At 41.1% G+C, this 18,912-nt stretch overlaps 1 protein-coding gene across 1 annotated transcript in view; it reads left to right on the top strand.

Annotated features, from left to right (window-relative positions):
- GIGYF2 (GRB10 interacting GYF protein 2) overlaps window positions 1-18,912 on the top strand; it is an 83,545-nt gene that overhangs the window by 19,661 nt on the left and 44,972 nt on the right. Inside the window, exons 6-8 of the mRNA XM_054166647.1 lie at window positions 3,368-3,476; window positions 13,860-13,971; window positions 14,652-14,692. Coding sequence (XP_054022622.1) covers window positions 3,368-3,476; window positions 13,860-13,971; window positions 14,652-14,692 — 262 coding nt within the window. The remainder of the gene's footprint in view (window positions 1-3,367; window positions 3,477-13,859; window positions 13,972-14,651; window positions 14,693-18,912) is intronic.

Genomic DNA, 18,912 nt, shown 5'->3' on the forward strand with positions numbered 1-18,912 from the left:
TTTGGTTTTTGCAGGGGTGGGAAGTGTTAGTATTAGTTCCATAAGACTTGGAACATGCTCCTTCCTTTTGCCCATGATACTATATTGATTTTTCAATCTTTTTGTGCCTGGGTATTCTGGCATATCCTATTCAACTCTTCTGGAATTCCTTTTGCTTAGGAATTGATGCTTCTTTCTTCTGTTCTTTTAGGATGCTATCCTTTGACATAAGATGTTAGTAGTTCAGGTTTTAATCAGCAGTCATATTGAAGTTCAAGTGAATGAATACATTTCATGAATACATGCATAGCAACTGAGGCTGAGAATAAGCTTATATGGGAAATTTTAGCCTGATCTCATTCACCAGTGTGAGCAGGAGAGATTTAGACAGCAATTCCAGGAAGTGGTCTGCTAGACATATGGTAGGACATGAAAGTATTGAACCTTGATGTTAAATACCTTTGCACTTATCTTTTTTCAAATGCATAGGGAGTCTTTCAGAAAGTAAACTAAAAGCCTTTTATGGTTAAAGGGAACGTTTACCTCTGGTGCTTGTTAAGATATCCTCCAAGAGGAATAATATGAGTTGAAGGCTATGGTATTGAAAATGTACTGGTAGTCTCTTGGTACAGGTGGGGTGGTAGGTGCTGCTGAGCTTCAGGGACAGGTGGTTCTCTGCTGCAATGCCGATAGTTTATCAGTCTTGAGCGTTTGTGCCGAGTTGGTATGCACTGTCACTGCTTTTTCCTGCTCCTTTCGAGCTGTAATCAGACGGGAGTCTTCATGGTTGGCTTAACAGTTCTCTACAATCTCCACAAAAATCTTATTATGAAAGTAGAGGTCTATTTTCCCTTGTTAAGAAAGTCCTTTAATGCCACCCAGAGAGTGTGAGCAATCTGGTTTTTCTTGTCTGAAGATACATATATGTATTTTTCTCCTTCATGACTGATTTTAGATACCAAAGTGTTACTTAAACCATCAGAGATTCATGGTGTTTGTTCCCTGTGACATAATAAATATTGTTCATGAAGAATCATATTCAGAAGTGATTGAGAGGTGAACATTAATAGTTTGGCTGCTAGTCATGGTGCAGGGAAGTATTATTGTCTCAGAACTTGAGTGATGGAGGTTTGGGAGTCTCCTAGAGGAGAGGTTGATCAGAACACATGTCCTTCAGTGTGGTGTTCAGTTGAAGCTGAACTCATCAGACTTACTCTGGACTTAGGTCTGGAGCAGTTCTTGCAACCTAAGAGCATATCATACCATTGTAGTTGTATGTATAGTATGTCCAGGAAGAACTTCAGATGCATTGCATAGAGGTGGATAGTGTCATCTTTATGAATTGAAGCTTAAATTTGTTTAGTCTAGTGGAATTTAACTAGTCAGATACTTATGGCTACAGTATTCCCTATTACAGGGCATGAATATAATTTGGTTGGAATGGTTGATTCTTTTTATCCTTTTTATGCAAAATGTTACTTTCCTGGTGATAAGGTTGCTGAGCTAACCTAGAGCTCAGCTCATTCAGCTAAAATGTTTTGTTACATGACACCGTAGATTTGTCTGTGGTCTGTTCTCAGGGAACTGTCTTTTGAAGAAAAAAGGGTTTCTGCTGATAGCTTTAACAGATTTCCTCTGCCATCCAGCTTATGTTCCTTTCCATCCCTCTCCTCCCCATTTTTATTAGCATTAGGAAAGAATTCAGGTGAAAATTTTGTCAAGTAAGGGGATCTCAAGGTCTTGCTGAATGTAATGTGGTTTTTGGGTCTTTTTTATGTTTCTAACATCTCTTTCTTGGGGTGTCTTCCCTTTGCTACTAAAGAATCTGTTTTGGGGCAGCTTTTTTCTTTGGTATGTTTTGTTGGGCATGGACATGGAAATAATATATGAACCTAATCAATAGTAGGCTACGTTTTGCTTTTTTGGCTTTTTTTGTTACTTAACTGTGATCTCGCCATGTGGATTATCGTCGCTACACACGCAGCGAGGATTGCATTTTATCCGTAAAGAGGAGAGGGAGAATGTGTTCACAGTTCAGGCAGACAAGTCAAATTAAAGAAATGGGGAAAAGAAGTGATATTATGTTGTTCTTACTATAAAAAGAAAGCATTAAAAATTAAATCTCTGCACGACAGCAAATACCATTGTCTAAAATGGTTTCTGTAATAAAGTATTTAACTGCTTCACAGGAAAGCAGAAGTGCCAACAGCAGTTAAGGTGGATATTTGCTTAAAGATAAATGAAGGTAGTTCATTTTTTTACTTGATGTTGAAATGGTTGCTCTGCATTTTAAAACTTGGCTAGAAAAATGGCATCAAGTTTACTGGAGATTGACCTAGCTGTTTTGCCATCCATGACCGGATATTTAAAGTTTTGGTTTTTTAATCCTTTCAAGTCTCTATGTACTTACTATTTCTCTCCTGAAGAAAGATTTCCTTTGTAGGAAGAACATATCAAACAGTTAGGTTTGTTTCTGAAATGGGTTAAAACTCCTTCAGGTGTCTGTTTGCTCTAATATTAGCATTTAGATTTTAAATAGTATATAATTGCTTGTCTTGGTGTTCTCTGAAGACCTTCAAAGTCCTAGTAATCCAGTTCTGCCTGATGTAACAGCAGTTTGGAGTCATTTGCAATCAAATTAATTAAAACTTAGGTTCAGAAAGTCTGTGTCAATTCAGGTTGGTTTGTTAACGTTTCTGAATGTGCTCTTGAATTGTTTGGCCTAGATTTCTGACTATTTGTGCTCAGATAATGAGGCTAGAGTTGTTTTTACCCCTTTATTGAAATAGCTTTTTCTTTAGCAATTACTTAAATGCCACTAAAATTTAATTTGATTTGATTGTCTTATTTAAGCAATACTCAATTCAGATGTTGTAAAGACACATTTTCCCCCAAAGTATGCTACTCCTATGATATATTTAGAGGGAGAAAGAAAGATATTTCTGTAAAAGAGATTGGTAAATCTAATTTTATTCAAGTTTTGTTACTCTTTACATGTTCCTGCTTTGCTTAAGTAGGTTTAGAGTTGGTATTAATGGTGTCAGGTGTAAGCAGGTAACAATCTCCTTTTGTAACTGAATGGCTATGTTCAAAGCTGCTGATGTTCTAATCATATCTGTGCTGGAATCATCTGGTCAAGGAATAGATGATGCTTTGCTACCTTCAAAGCATGGAAATTTCAGGTGAATAAGTTGGAAGCACTAATATTCAAGATGCTTTTATAGACTGCTTCAGCTACTCATGTCTCCAAGGAATCCATTTTCTTGTTATTGTAGAGAATTTGAACATCAGGAAAGCAAAGCAGGTATTTAGCTAAATTTAGGATATTAATGTGTGTGTGTTTGTTTTTCTTTTAATAGAATCTCACCTTGCTTTTTCTTCTTGGCAGAGAAATTTCTCCATGTCTGTAAACAGTGCTGCTGTCCTGCGGTTGACGGGACGTGGAGGAGGAACGGTGGTAGGGGCTCCTCGAGGTCGAAGTTCCTCTAGAGGTCGAGGTGAGCTGTTGGTGGGATGTGTCACAATGTATTCAGTTGATTTAGGTTAAAGCTTCTGAAAGATGTTAGATGGAAGTCACTTAGCAGACATTTTTTTCTCATTCTCAGTTTCTTTTCCCTTAAAGCTTTGAAACCTCGAAATAATGTGGTTAGAGAATAAATACTGTGTTCAGTGATTGTTCTGCACACCTTAGTACATGTGGTGCCTGTTACATGCCTTTGTGAGATTAGTGCATGTGGAAAGCAAAAGGGAAAACTAATTTTGAGGTGGGATAGGGAATTGTGTAATTGGGGAAGGGGTGAAGAATACACAATTGTGGTCAAAACACAGATTACAGTAGGAGGAGTTTGGTGTTCTAAAAGTAATTTTTGTTTACTAACATCCTGAGAATAAATTTAAGAGTAGTAATGGAAAGATCTGATTGAAATTGGGAGAAATTTTAAGTCTTGCATATTTTAGTGCATTACTGTAGTCAGTGTCTCATCCTGGATCAATTCAAACACTTGCAAATATGCTGAGAACATGTCTTGAAGAAGACATGTCTTGAAGAAAACGTGTCTTGAGAACATGTCCAGGATTTATCTTGGCAGTTTGCTTTCAATGTGTATACTGCTGTGGACACTGTTTTGTGGGTTTTATCTATAAATATGGTGGCTTACATTTAGAATACTAAGAAGCTGTTAACTTGGAAATATCAGGAATAAATGAATCGTGTAACCTGTGTCTGTGCAGGTGCTCAGGGGAGGTTTCACTTTGGATCCTTTCTAATTTAATTCTAAATGTCCTTAACTGGTGATACTTTCAGTAATATCTTCAGAAACCACTTCAGTACATCATTAAATGTTCAACCAGAATTTCTTCTTGGCTTACATCTTCCATATATTTAGGTATTTTCATCTGTATGCTCTCTAGTTTCAGTTTGAAGATACTTTGACAATTTCTAATCTGCCAAGCCCACTCTTCCTTTCTTTTTGTCATTTTTTTTTCTGTTATATCACTAACAGTGAATAGCATCCTTAATCCTGTAATTCTATTATTGAAACTATTCATTTGCCTGTATGGAAATTTTGGCAATAAAGTTTACTTCATTGCGCTTTAGTGGACAGAACTTAAAACTAAGCAGTATTATTAAGGCTCTTTGAAAGCTTCTACTGTTTATTCCTGTTCTCCTATACCTAAAGATACATTAAGAAATGCTAGCCCATGAGTTTTGTTGGAAAATTCATCCTTTTCACCTCTTTCTTAATTTTCATCCTTGTTAGGTCTTTTGCTTTGAATTTGTGTGAATCATTATATGCTGTGCTTGTTAGGCTGCTTTGCTGTGTGGTGAAGAGGGAGGTTATTGCTTTATTACTTATGACTTATGATTTATGAAAATTAATTTTTTATTATAACTATAAAATTGTCAATAACCGATGAATCACCAACTTATATACATGTTCTAGTGCACGTTCGTGAAATATATCCCATAACTGGCTTAGTATTATGATTAGAACTTATTTGAGCTAATTACAAGCTATTTCTATATTTATATGCAAGAAGGGTGCAGTTCCGCCGCTTGGCCACTAGATGGCGACTCGACGGGACGTGCGCAGCTTCTGGTCGAGCTCAGACGGAGCTTTGTCCTGTGTGCCGCTGGTTCGAGACTGGGGTCTCGCAGAGCTGGCGTACACGAGAGGACGGGCTGGTAGGGCTGGTCCGGAGACGAGCTGGTCCTCAGAGTTGATCCGCACCACACGGCGGGACGGCGATCGCCGGCAGACTTGCCTGGGGGACGCGGCGGTACGCGGATCTGCAGGGGCGGCCCCGGGAACGAGGAATATCGGCGGGGCGGACCCGGCTCGGCAAACTCTCTCGCTTCTCGTCTGCTGGGCTCAAAGCAACAGCAGGATACCCGGAGCGGTCCGGGGGGAGTTCAGTGCAGTGTAAGCACGACTGCTGCTGAGTAATCCCTGGAGTTAACAGGGCTCGGAGCGGCACGTGGCGCTCTTCTCTCCACTATAGTGGGGTTAAGCAATTACGCGGGGACCCGGCACGGTCAAGTCCCTTCTCCCCGATAATTAGGCAGATCTTACCCTCGGGGGTTGATCCAGTCCACGCAGTAGCGACGGGGGTGTTCCTCTCCCGGTCGTGTGACTGGCTGTGACGCTAGCTTCTCAGCTTAGCGTGGTATCCTTCCTCTATGGAGATAATTCCTCCAGTCGCTTCTCACATGCAGATGCCTTGATGTGCGTGCATGTATGTAACAGAAGCTAAACAATAAACTCAGTTGCGGAGGCAGTGGCTCGGACTTAACTCTCGAGCTAGCACAGAGACAGAAATGGAGGAGGAAGGCAGGAAGGCAGGAAAAGCACTTGTTTACTCACTGGGGTAATACTTATAGAATACCTCGAGGCTAGGTTTGACCAATGGGCATTCTCATAAACAACTGGCTTCAGCCTATGGGAAAGCATGAAGCTAGAATTCTTCCATATTTGGAGAATGCACGAGCACAGCATGCACCAGCAGCGTGCTAGCCTGGCTTTTGTCTTCCTCCTGAGGGAGGGGGAGCTTGCCCACATGCTGGGGCAAGATTCAATGTCTCGGCACAATGTGCCTTCACCACATTACCACCCCCTTGCCCATGGGCATATAATAAGCCTCGAGCATACATTACCCTTAACAAGGTTTATCCCATACAGGTTAAGTCATCTCACACCTGCTAGGTAGGTTACACATTCAAACATAGTGACTTACAATACTTTAGCACTATATGAACAGTATACAAACTTTGAACTGTACTCTTAACAGAGCATGCTGCCTTAGCAGAATGGAACAAATGTGTGTTCCCCAAACAGTATTAGTACTCTCGACTATCTTCCACCACCCCCTTGACTGAGTGATGGGGTTTGACTCCCATGTGACACTGAAACAATCAAAGTGTCTGCGGAGTTTGTCAATCTCCCACCCCCTTGATAGGATGGGCTCTGTCACTATGACAGGAATTTCTCAGTGTTGGGACAAGAAAGAATCCCTTTCCTTTGATGCTTTTATCAGGCTAGCAACCACAGTCTTCACCATTTTCTTTCTGAACTTCGGCTTCAAGGACAATACAGAGTCCTTGGGCATTTCCATATCGATGAGTAGCTCACACCATGGATCTAGTGAATCAGGTGAATCTTGCGAATTAAAGCGCTTCCTGTCACTGTCCATCTTGTCTTTCCCTCTACTGGGGTTACAGGGATCTCGTGAGCGTTGTCTTCCAGTGCAGTGTTTGTATCTGCGCGGGTTGGCAGAAGATGCTTGGAAGAATTGCTCTTCCCTTCTGTGGGAATGCGGTGTAGCTTTATGGTTAGCAGTATACGCCTTTTGCTGATGTCTCTCCTCGCTGGGTTTGTGGTCCCTTCTGGAACTATCCCTTTCGGAGATCTTTTCCTGCAGCTTTACTTTCAGGATGCTGCGGGGTTTAGCTTCATTGGCTTCTGTGGCAGCTTGGCTTTTCCGCCGTTTGCGGTGATGCCGTGGGCTAGACTCACATCCAGAATCTGCGTCTGATGTGGTACTCTGTGTGCCTCTGGAATCATAGTAACCTCTCTTATTGGGACGCTCTGCAAGCTGTTGTCGAGTTGACTTGGCAGCTTTATTGCAGGAGCGTCTATTCCCCTGGTTACCTCTCGGTCTGGTATGCTGTGGGAAACCTGGTCCTCTGACAGCTTGAGAGTCATTCAACGATGCTGTGCTGAATCTCACCCGCTTCTTGGGGATTCGTTGCTGGTTGAAGCTGGTGGCTTCATTGTTATCATCCAGTGATGTGGAGCCTGACTGGGCTTGCTGCACCGGGGCAATAACTGCTGATCTGTCTGGAATGGGTGAGCTAACATCACTCACATGCTGATGCTGAGCAGCTGCTGAATCGAAGTCAGCTGGTTTCTGCTTGTCAGCCGGAACAGACAGTATAGGAGAGCCTGGCTCTCGTGGGTCATATGCCCTGGCTACTTCATAGGTAGCACGTGATTGCCATTGAGACTTAAAGACAGACATGGTCTCTTTTATGTGCAGCTCAAATAAATCATGCAGTCTCTGGCTTTGTGCCTCTGACTTTGCCAATTCCCTTTCCAATTGGGAAACTTTTTGGTCAAAGAATTTTATTTCCTCCTGCATCTGTACAATACAAGATGCCATCAGGACAGCGTGTTCGCTGCTGGGTTCGCTTAGCTTTGCGAAAATGCCATCTATATTTTTGCAATTTAATTTCGCCCATTCCAAATCTGGGGCTGTAATTTTGTATCCCAAATTATGGAAATATTTCACAGCTGTACACCCTGCTCGCTGCGCCATTATTGTGGTGAAGAGGGAGGTTATTGCTTTATTACTTATGACTTATGATTTATGAAAATTAATTTTTTATTATAACTATAAAATTGTCAATAACCGATGAATCACCAACTTATATACATGTTCTAGTGCACGTTCGTGAAATATATCCCATAACTGGCTTAGTATTATGATTAGAACTTATTTGAGCTAATTACAAGCTATTTCTATATTTATATGCAAGAAGGGTGCAGTTCCGCCGCTTGGCCACTAGATGGCGACTCGACGGGACGTGCGCAGCTTCTGGTCGAGCTCAGACGGAGCTTTGTCCTGTGTGCCGCTGGTTCGAGACTGGGGTCTCGCAGAGCTGGCGTACACGAGAGGACGGGCTGGTAGGGCTGGTCCGGAGACGAGCTGGTCCTCAGAGTTGATCCGCACCACACGGCGGGACGGCGATCGCCGGCAGACTTGCCTGGGGGACGCGGCGGTACGCGGATCTGCAGGGGCGGCCCCGGGAACGAGGAATATCGGCGGGGCGGACCCGGCTCGGCAAACTCTCTCGCTTCTCGTCTGCTGGGCTCAAAGCAACAGCAGGATACCCGGAGCGGTCCGGGGGGAGTTCAGTGCAGTGTAAGCACGACTGCTGCTGAGTAATCCCTGGAGTTAACAGGGCTCGGAGCGGCACGTGGCGCTCTTCTCTCCACTATAGTGGGGTTAAGCAATTACGCGGGGACCCGGCACGGTCAAGTCCCTTCTCCCCGATAATTAGGCAGATCTTACCCTCGGGGGTTGATCCAGTCCACGCAGTAGCGACGGGGGTGTTCCTCTCCCGGTCGTGTGACTGGCTGTGACGCTAGCTTCTCAGCTTAGCGTGGTATCCTTCCTCTATGGAGATAATTCCTCCAGTCGCTTCTCACATGCAGATGCCTTGATGTGCGTGCATGTATGTAACAGAAGCTAAACAATAAACTCAGTTGCGGAGGCAGTGGCTCGGACTTAACTCTCGAGCTAGCACAGAGACAGAAATGGAGGAGGAAGGCAGGAAGGCAGGAAAAGCACTTGTTTACTCACTGGGGTAATACTTATAGAATACCTCGAGGCTAGGTTTGACCAATGGGCATTCTCATAAACAACTGGCTTCAGCCTATGGGAAAGCATGAAGCTAGAATTCTTCCATATTTGGAGAATGCACGAGCACAGCATGCACCAGCAGCGTGCTAGCCTGGCTTTTGTCTTCCTCCTGAGGGAGGGGGAGCTTGCCCACATGCTGGGGCAAGATTCAATGTCTCGGCACAATGTGCCTTCACCACAGCTGTTCTTACCTTCTGCTAAGCTGAAGAAATGTGTAATTCATAATAAATTCACTGAGCTTTTCTTCTTTCATTGATCCTGGTTGCTTCTTCCACTCTTTCCCTTTTTGTTCCATGAGTTTTGGGCATGAGGAGACTTACCAAATTTTCTGTATCTCAGCAAATAAATTAGGGCTTCTGCAAGGACAAAATTGTCCTGTTGTTGTAATGATACATGTGATATTCTTGTATTTAAGGCTTCTGTTTCTAGTAGTTGTTTATAAAATTCTCAGTGTAGGACTATTGATTTCTAACTTACAAAACTAGCCTGTTGTTTGCAATTCTGGGTGTTTGGTGTTTTGTTTGGTTTGGGTTTTTTTTTTCCAAGTTAGTGAAAACGACTTGGAATGTCTTTGGAGTTCGTTCACTAAGTGAACTGAGTCACTTAAGAGCTGGAAAACATTTTCCCTTATTGTACTGTAAAATTGCCTGGGTTCAAAAGGTAGTCTGGTGGTTTTCATGAACTCTACATCCTCATATGCAACAAAGCTGCTGCTGACCAAGTGTGGGCTTCAGCTTTACCAGAACAAAATGATTGTCTTGAAGTGGCTTGCACCACAGTAACTTCAGGAAAGAATTTGCATGTCTGATTAGATTTAAGTTCCCTCAGTCCAGCAGAAATCACAGAATTGTGTTCTAGCATCTGGGAGCGTGAGAGGGAATCTGTGACCTCTTGGCAAAGGCAAGAGCAGATGAACTGCTGGTAAATGAAGGCGGTTGTCAGAACTCTGAATGTGACTTTCCTTGTCAGTATTTAGAACTACAACATGACACTTGGTAAATATTTTCTGAATAGTCAGCCCAGTCTTGCTGACAACGATTTTAGCTTTAGCTGATGTGAAAATGATTACTGCATGGAAGTTGCTTTGATTTCTGTATAAAATTTTTACAACTGTGTACTGAAATACAACATGGTGTTACTCTTTAAAACTATTTGCAGCATGCTGTTGCTAATACTGTGTGTGTTTTGTGTGGAGACACAAATCTAGAATATTTAGTTCTGAATTTATATTCTCTGAAGAAACCAAGTACTTTCACGTGACCTTTTTTCTAATTGACTTGTTTTCCTGCGAGCTCCCTGTGGTGTGCACTTAAGCCCTGTGCTTTGTGCTGACGAGATTGGAATGTCAACATTCACGAATAAGAGCCTCGGACTAGGAGAGGTTTAAATAGTCCCTGGAATGGGTTAGAAGTTTACAGACATCTTGCGTGGAAGCCGTTCTCCTTTTTGGTTTAGACCCTTATGAAGGATACTTTGATTCCTGTTAGAGCTGTTTCCCCTCCCACCCTCTTTCTTCTTTTTAACCTTCCTTTGCTGCTGTGGGAAATTGGGTAAGCGGTGTGGAAAAGACCTAAGCAGCAGTAGTTGAAGTACAGTTGTCCTGTTCATCCCACACAGTATGACAGCAAAGATTGTCGATCCTAAACTCCAGTCATTCTGTTGTTTCAAGAATTTGCTGCTTGTGTTGTTTGGGTTTTTTATTTGTAATGACACTGTGACTGATAGCTTCTTGCCCTCTCGCTTTTGTCTCACATGTTTTACTTAAATTCAGACTTGTCTGTTTTTCAGGTTAGAGACTTTTGGATGTTAGGATTTCAGTATCCAGTAGTTTGAGGTCCTCATTCGGAGATTTTTAAGGAATTACTGAGATATGAATGACAACTGCACCATTCATTTCTTTAATGGAAGTCTTAGATATCTGTTGCTTTTGCATTCAATACTTCATACAGCAGCTCCAGTTTGAAAGTCTGCTCCTCGTGTGCCTGATGTTTTTTGGAAAGTGACATTTGGTTTGAAATGAACTTGTTGGGTGAGATGTACTAGCCACCAAGAAGTGCACTGGCAGGGTGACTAACAGTGTGCTTATGTGCAGTTTCACTCTCGGCAAGCATTTTTCCTGTGTTACGTTACTAATACCAGCTATGTCCTTGAGGTACACTTTAAGGTCAGACTCCTATCTAAATAATACTTGCTGAAAAATTGACTTTGTACACTGTGGTTTTCCTTAATGAATTCCTTATGTTTTGTAATTTGGTAGGGTCTGTTGTAATGCAGTATAATTCTCATGCAGTGGCCTGCCTGGTTTGCACTGGAGTTACTGGTGTACTTCTCCTTGGCTGTTGCTGACTGGGCACATCTTGTTAACCACCCTGGCATGGTGCACCTTAAAGAATGCACTCGAGTTGGGCACCAACACAGGTGGCTTAAATGGGTCCTGTCCAGTGCTATGTGGTATCAGGACAGCTGGGAGTTGAGTTTTGTGGCACTACAGGCAGCCTTAAACTCAATTGCTGGGATCATTTGGATTTTTGCAAGGTTATCTTTTAATTGAGATTTTGGTGGCTAGGCACTATTGAAATAATGAGGCATGACTCAGAGTGGGGTAAGTGGAACGAGGTTTCTCACGTTCTTGTTTCACATACTTTTAAAGCTGCCATAAGCCATGCACTCTGATTCTGTTCATTTACAGGACATTTATTTGCTGATGAAATCTCCCATATCACCAGCCTCCTGGCTCTGCTAGTTCTGTGTTTGCTGTTAGTAATCAGTGTGCATTCGTGCTTGCTGGCACTGAGGGGAGCACTGCAAATGTTGTCACTCTCTGTAAAAATAATAAAAACCCCAACCATACAAACTAACCAGAAAAGGACAACAGGATTTGTTCTGATGGAAAAATGCATGCAACTTCCCACCTCTGTTACCTCAGATACTCTGAGGTAGGAGACTCTTGCCTGCCTGTGGCTTTGTCTTGTGAACTGCTTTTGCATTTTTATCTTCTGTGGGATTAAGGAAGAGCTTTCCTGTAGCAAAGAAAGTAGGGAAAGTTTACCATTGCATGGAATAATTAAACATTCCTGGGTTTTATTTGTGAGGAATAATAGCTTCAAGTTCTTATCCAGCATCTCTAGGGTATCCATAATGCCATAGATGGATAAATGTGCTGTTGTATCTTAATTTTAGCAGTTGGACTTGGTAACCTTAGAGGTCTTTTTCAACTTTTCAACTGTTACTGTTTTTTGCCTTAGCTACTAATTTTTCACTTGTGACAATGGTCAACTTTCTAGTACAAGTCTTGCTATAGTGAAGGTGTTCCTGGTTCTAATACAGTTATAGGTCTGACACTAATCTCTCATGTCTTGTTTTGAGTGCTTAGTCAGGTGTCGTCTCCACCCCAGTGTGTGTAGGGACAGCTACACTGACTCAGGCAAAAGCTCTTTTAACTCAGTTTGGCTCTAGAGCAATGGCCAAGGTAGCATGTCAGGAGAATAGGGCTTGTATCAAAATACAAAGGTGAAGGAGCATCACACGTGTTCAGACATGTGCAGCTTAGTGTATTTCCTGAACCAGATATGGTCTGGGTGTTTAGTAGATCTTGGTGTTAACTACATTTCATGAGTTTATCAAGTCTCCACCTGAACTTAAGCATCCCCAAAACTGATAAGCAAGTTTGCATCTCCGTGATGAGGAGGTCTGCCACTGAACTGTTTTGCTTATGCTAGGAATAGGATAGACTAGTAGGGAAACTGTTACATATGTCTTATTTCCTTTGTTGTGGAGCCTTTTTTCTTAAGATATTGAAACATGGTACAGTTGCTTGATGCATCCAGAGGTCTTTAGAGTTCAGATACAAAAGCTCATTATCATTATTTCTTCAGAAGGCTATGAAGACCAGAGTCCCTTGTCAAGGTGTTTATTTCCCATTTCATTTGAACTCGGTCTAATTCCTCCATACCCTGACCAGGTTCACACATCATCTTTTGAGGTATTTTTCTTGAAGCTAGGAAAAGAGAAATATGAAAAAAATTAAGGCCTGTGATAGTTTCACAACCAATAATTCCCTTAACTGGGTGTTTATTGAGTTTTTGGACTTGGCCTTAGAGACTGCATGTGTAACTAGGACGTGCATTATCCTGACACCCAGCTGATTGTTGTCTTCTTTCCCCTGAGATCATTGAGATGGTGAGTTGTTAAAAGCCTTCGGTTTCTTCTGCTGTGTTACATTGTGAAGCAGTGTAACTTCACCCCAGACATTAATCTAACCAGTGCTGAGTGCCATCTGAAAGCAAATATGTTGTGCCTTTTTTTTTTCTTTGTAAACTGAAAACTTCACACCTACTCAAACACTGAAGATGTGCTTCAAGATACTTTACTTGAGGATACATCTGCAACTTTTTGGGTTGAGGCTGAATACTTGAAGAATCATTTCTTGACAAAGTTATGAGGATGATTTTTTATTATGTAGCTGTTAGATTTCTGTTGTCTCATCACTCCTGGGGAAGATTTCTGCCAGGAGTTACCAGAACGTAATGGTGCTGAAGCATCCTTCTCTTTCATTAATCTTGACAGCAGTAATTGCGAGCATATCTGCAGTGCAATGCCACTATAGTGGATTCCACTGTTAAAATTACCTGATTTTTGAGTGTGAAGTATACATGTACTATATGAACAATGCATCCTTTCTGTCGGGTAAGTATTTGTTTTCTGTGTTTTTGTGCATAATATTTATTTCAGAGTGTTTGCCTATTTTGTCTGATCTTGTGCTTCTGTAGGAATTTCTACACAAGACTCTTCCTTCGGTCTTTGTTCCTTTTTTTCCCTTTGTCCCAGATTAATTTCACAGTGTTGGTCTTAAGACTGCAAGATGACTTCACAGGGACACCAGGAAAGGGAAACCTACCTGTTTCTTTCAACTTCTCTTACTCTATTTGTACAAACACTTGTGTTTTTTGTCTTTTCAGGCAGAGGCCGAGGAGAAAGCGGTTTCTACCAAAGAAGTTTTGATGAAGTGGAGGGTGGATTTGGGCGAGGAGGGGGCAGGGAAATGCACAGATCACAGAGTTGGGAGGAAAGGTAACAGAACTCTAGCCCTTAATTTTTTTTTAAAGTGCATCTGCTAAGCTTCATTCATGGTTTTTGACTTCATCAAAACACTTTAGGAATGGTGATGAGGTGTATTTTAGTGGAGTGTCTGAATTTCTAAGATGGGGTAAACACAGTAGTCAGGAGCAAGTAGAACAACATTTTTGCAAAGAATTTTTCTGCCAAGATCCTGGGAAGAAGGAACTACTTTAAGATCACATTACAGCTCGATAAAGGTTTTGCTTCAGTTTTAGTCTCCACTTTGTTGACAGTACTCAGGGTCACATTTCAAAACTCACCTGGTTGCCACAGGCTGTGTATGTATTAGTGTTACTGGAAATTTTAGTTGTCATTTGGAACTTTAAAGATATCCTCCATCAAACTCTGATTTTAAAAAAAGTCCTCCACCAAGTAGGTAAAAAAACCAACCAAACCAACCACCCCCCAACAAACCCAGAAAACCCGAAACAAAACCAAAAAAAAGCCCCACTGTAAACCAAAACTAACAAAACCCCCACAACTCCATGCCCCAAACAAGCAAACAACAAAACCCAAACCACAAAACACCCACCCATACCCCCCCCAATATCCCAAATGAAAAAAAAAAAAACAGCCTAAATGAGTGGAGTAGTTCTAAAATCTTATTTGAAACTTCTATTCTGCCTTTCTAGGGGAGACAGACGCTTTGAAAAACCAGGGCGAAAAGATCCAGGTATGGTTTTGTCACTGTATGGGCAGAACATGGGGAGGGAGGAGCAGGGTATGTTTTGGGGAAACAACCTGTATGTACATAAACCTTTTTATTGCTCCAGGTATGCTGTTGATACAGAACCAATGATACTGTGTCAGGTTATCTAAATGGTTTCTCCAAGTAGCATTTTTCTTTGTGTTATTTTCACAATTAGGTATTTAAGTGTTGTAGACTAGAAAAACCTGCAGCAAGTGGGTTCTATTTACTTGTGAACATGGAATATCTAGAGGTGGAACTACATTCCCGTACATCTATGAAAGCAGGTTGTACTGAGAGCAGATGTGCTGGGAGGTGATGTCTTTTCTGTGCAGCCTTTCAACATTCCTGAGGTTGATACCTAGAACTTCTGAAACAATGTATGCTGTTAATTATTTGTTTTTGAATGCTTGCTGTGTTGTGAGGTACATCCTAGCAGCATTCTTCTGAGGTTCACATGCTGATAGATTTACTGTCTTTTAAACTAGTTGAAGTTGTCGTACAAGTCTTCCGTTTGTTCAGGTTATCATGTGGCCCCACTCTTTCTCATTCCTCTCCTGTTTCTTAAATGCTTCACACTGGCTGTGTTGAGACAGAATACTGGATCCTTAATTGTGACCCAGTATATCTAAACATTCAGCTGTACTCGAGTTGGAGTAGATTGCCATCTTGGAGATGGAATGTACCCATTTAGGTAAAAATCTATGTTCTGAGTGTGGTAAGAACATTCAAGGAAGTTCTCCTTGATCAGCTTGTTAATATGGTAACAGCAGTGATTTTTGTGCTTCTTGGGATCATGTGTTGATTGTTCTCTGCTGTGACCTTTCTGTGTGGCATCTTTCCATGTGCACAAACTGGTACAAGCTTGCTGGTCTGTTCCAACCTAATGCAGTCTGTGAATCTGTGACAGTGAATCTTGTCTTTTTTGGACCCAGAGGATCTTTTGCTCTTCGCTGAAGGAGACTTGGCTAAATGTCCTCCTTGGTGAACATATTGTTAGAGCATAGGTCAGAAAAGACAACTACAGGTTGAATTTCAAGATAAATAAAAGAAAATAGGTTCAACTGGAATTTGTTTTGAAAGCCCTCCCAGTCCTCTCTCCATGTAGGAACTGATTTTTCAAATACTTAGAATGCTTTTATTTTTCTACCTTTTAAGTTGAAAGTTAAAACAAAATGAAGAGGTTGCTTGTTTTCCTCATTGTTTTCCTTGAAAAGATGTTACTTCTAAAAATAACTTGAGATTAGCCCATCTTTACATGTCAGTAGTGAAACTTCGGACTTTGTGTCTTTGTATTCAGGGGCCTTTTGGTGGGGGGGTGGGGGAAGGAAAGGAAATAAAGGAGAAAATTTAATACTACTGAAATTTCAGGACTGCATTTTTTACAGAAGACAAATAGATGTGCAAGTAGTATATACCAAAGTTGATTCTGTTTTACTTATTTAGCCCCTTTCTGTTCTTGTGATAAAATTACGCTTCCAGATCCAGACTACGGGATGTGCCACATTTCTGATTGACCGTAGTGCATGTCAGTTTAGGACGAGAGATGTATCTCACAGATGAAACTGAGAATAGTTTTACAGTATGCTTGATGGCTTCATAGAAGTTGACTGCCAGGGACGGTTATTAGAATGTCTTCACTGCAAGAGTGGTCAGGCATTGGAGCAGGGTGCCCAGAGAGGCAGTGGAATTGCCATCCCTGGAGATGTGCAAAGAAGTGTGTGGATGTGGCACTTTGCAACATGGTTTAAAGACCATTGTGGTCTTAGATTGAATGTCGGACTCAGTCTTAAAGGTCTCTTCCAACAGAAACAATTCTATGATTTAATGATTCTGCCTGAATGGGGGGTTAATGGGCCAGCTGCTCTAGAGCATGTCTTGTTTGTAGACTTTGGACTTCAGCATATATTTTCTGTGAACCATTTTCTGGAGAGGCTTGTGTCTTTGTGTGCCTTGTTTTGCTGTAAGGGATGATAGGCTTTTTCTCAAATTATCAAGCTTTCTCTAGTACTTGATTGCTCCTCATAAGTATCTTGTTATGTTTCTCTTCTAGTTTGATCTATCTTTACTAAAATCTCTGTAGCATGGTATGATAGAGGCAAGAGACCTGTGGTCGGTCTTAAATGTCCATGTTTAAAAATGTGCTTTAACAATAGTACTTTGTTTGCATACTGCTGTGTTCATGTCCCAGTAAGTGGGAAAATATTTTTTTTTTCTCTGTGGAGAGAAATAAGGAGGAGAGCACAAAAGTGTTAAGAGAAGGCCTTGGTTAATGAACAAATAGTGCAATATGAAGGCTTTCCAATGACAAGCTATTCTGAAGGGCGGGGGGCCACAGGTGTGCCAAAAGAAGTCCCATATAAAACCAGGCACTGGTATTGCACATGGAGCAGTGGAAGCATTCAAGGAGTGAATTGACATGCAGCTTCTAAGTCAGGCTGACGTGCTTTAGCAGGTGTATATATTGGTTTCTATTACCTTGGATAAACTTCTTTGTTCAGGATTTTATTCTCTGATTTTTCTTGTACTTCAGTTTTTCATTGCTCTTTTATAAGGCCTTGGATTAGCCTCAAATTACATAATTTCCTGAGTTGCCAGCCTTTTCATATCCTTTGTTCTGGGTGATCACATTACAGAATTAGTAAGAGATCAAATATTATACTCTCTTGGGCATTCATAATAGATGACAGTGCAAGAACCTCTCACTTAAAAATCATGAGATTAAAAAAGCAGCAGAACTTCAACAAAAATGTTTCTTGAATATGATCAATATAATGTTCTTAAAAATTAATGATTGCTTTTTCAATGCTTCCAACAGTTTGTGAGATCACATCTGACCGATTCTCAGCATAAACAGTATCTGTTCCTAGTTTCAGTATGAAGATGCACAAAGTACTTTCTAGTTTTGGTTGGAGACTCACAGGTCAGGCAGACTTCATTGAGTGCCCAAATTGCTTCTGGAAGGGTGAGACCATTAGCGAAGAAAATGAGCAAGTTGATTTTTAGATCACGGCTGCCTTTCTGGAACTGTGCAAAAGCTGTTTAATTTTCTGTGCAGCCTCTTGACTAAAACCAGCTTAGTAGCTGAGAGGATTTCATTAGTTACCAGCAATTACACACTGGTAGTAAATAATTAAAATGTAGATTAAACAAGACATTTAGTAAGCCAGTTGTGGAACCTTACTGAGCTCTATGTAATGTATGGGGTTTTTGTTAGGTTATAAAGACATGAATATAAAAAGAGTGTTCAAGTGAGTATAAAAAAAGATGCTGAGTTTCTTTGAATTGCACTTTCCCTTACTCTGCCTTGCTTGTTTTATTTCCCTAATTTGCCAGCAAGGAGTGCATCCAAAGAAGGTTCATTATCAGCTCTTGCAGTCTCAGTCAAAGGATGGAGTGTAGTGTTGCTGAGGCAGAGCCCATCAGCAATTTTTCCCCTTCCTTGTTTGAAATGCTTCTATGGGGCTGCTTCCCTCCTCCCTAGACCCTAAATCAAAGTGGCTCTTTGCTAGCCTCATTTGGGTTGTGAACATGTCAGTTAGCAGAGTTTAGGGACTTAATAAGAATTTAGTTCAACACTATCTCATCAGGTAGCTTGAGACCGTATTTCCTGCGGCTGACCACTTCAGTGGAGTTTAAAGGAAACTTTGGTAGTGCGTGATGCTGTGGTCAATGGAAGTTGCTATTTATGTGATTTTGGTTTCATTTACCTTTGAAAGGTAGCTTTTGCTTTATTTTGCTACTTGGCTGTTCAAGTGTGAACAAGTAAGTAGGCACTGCTTTTGTTGAGAGCTTGGAAGTCATTATCCATCATTCTATTTATTCTTTAGCTTCTTAAATTATTTAGGAGCTTCAGAACAGTCTCTTAATTGCAGTAGGTTTATGAGGCACTTAAATACAGAAGTCTCAGGTATAGTTTGTTTTAAATGTTTTTTATTTTAAAATTGATTCAGATGTCTAAATACTTCTGTGCTGTGTGTACAGGCAAATATTGATGTTAAAAAGCATAAAATATAAATGGATACAATTCTACTCCTTGTGTATATAGTGCGTCCTTCTGGGTCAAACCTACTTGAAACAAGCAGCGCAAAGGTGAGAACATGCTGAATGCACAATCATTTCTTAAAAAAGTACAGCAATTAATTTAGAAAAGTCTCTTTTCCACTGCTAAATAAGTTATTCAGTGTTTCCAAATATGAAAAACA

This window comes from Dryobates pubescens, chromosome 13 (assembly GCF_014839835.1).
Source record: "Dryobates pubescens isolate bDryPub1 chromosome 13, bDryPub1.pri, whole genome shotgun sequence".
Taxonomy (NCBI): Eukaryota; Metazoa; Chordata; class Aves; order Piciformes; family Picidae; genus Dryobates; species Dryobates pubescens.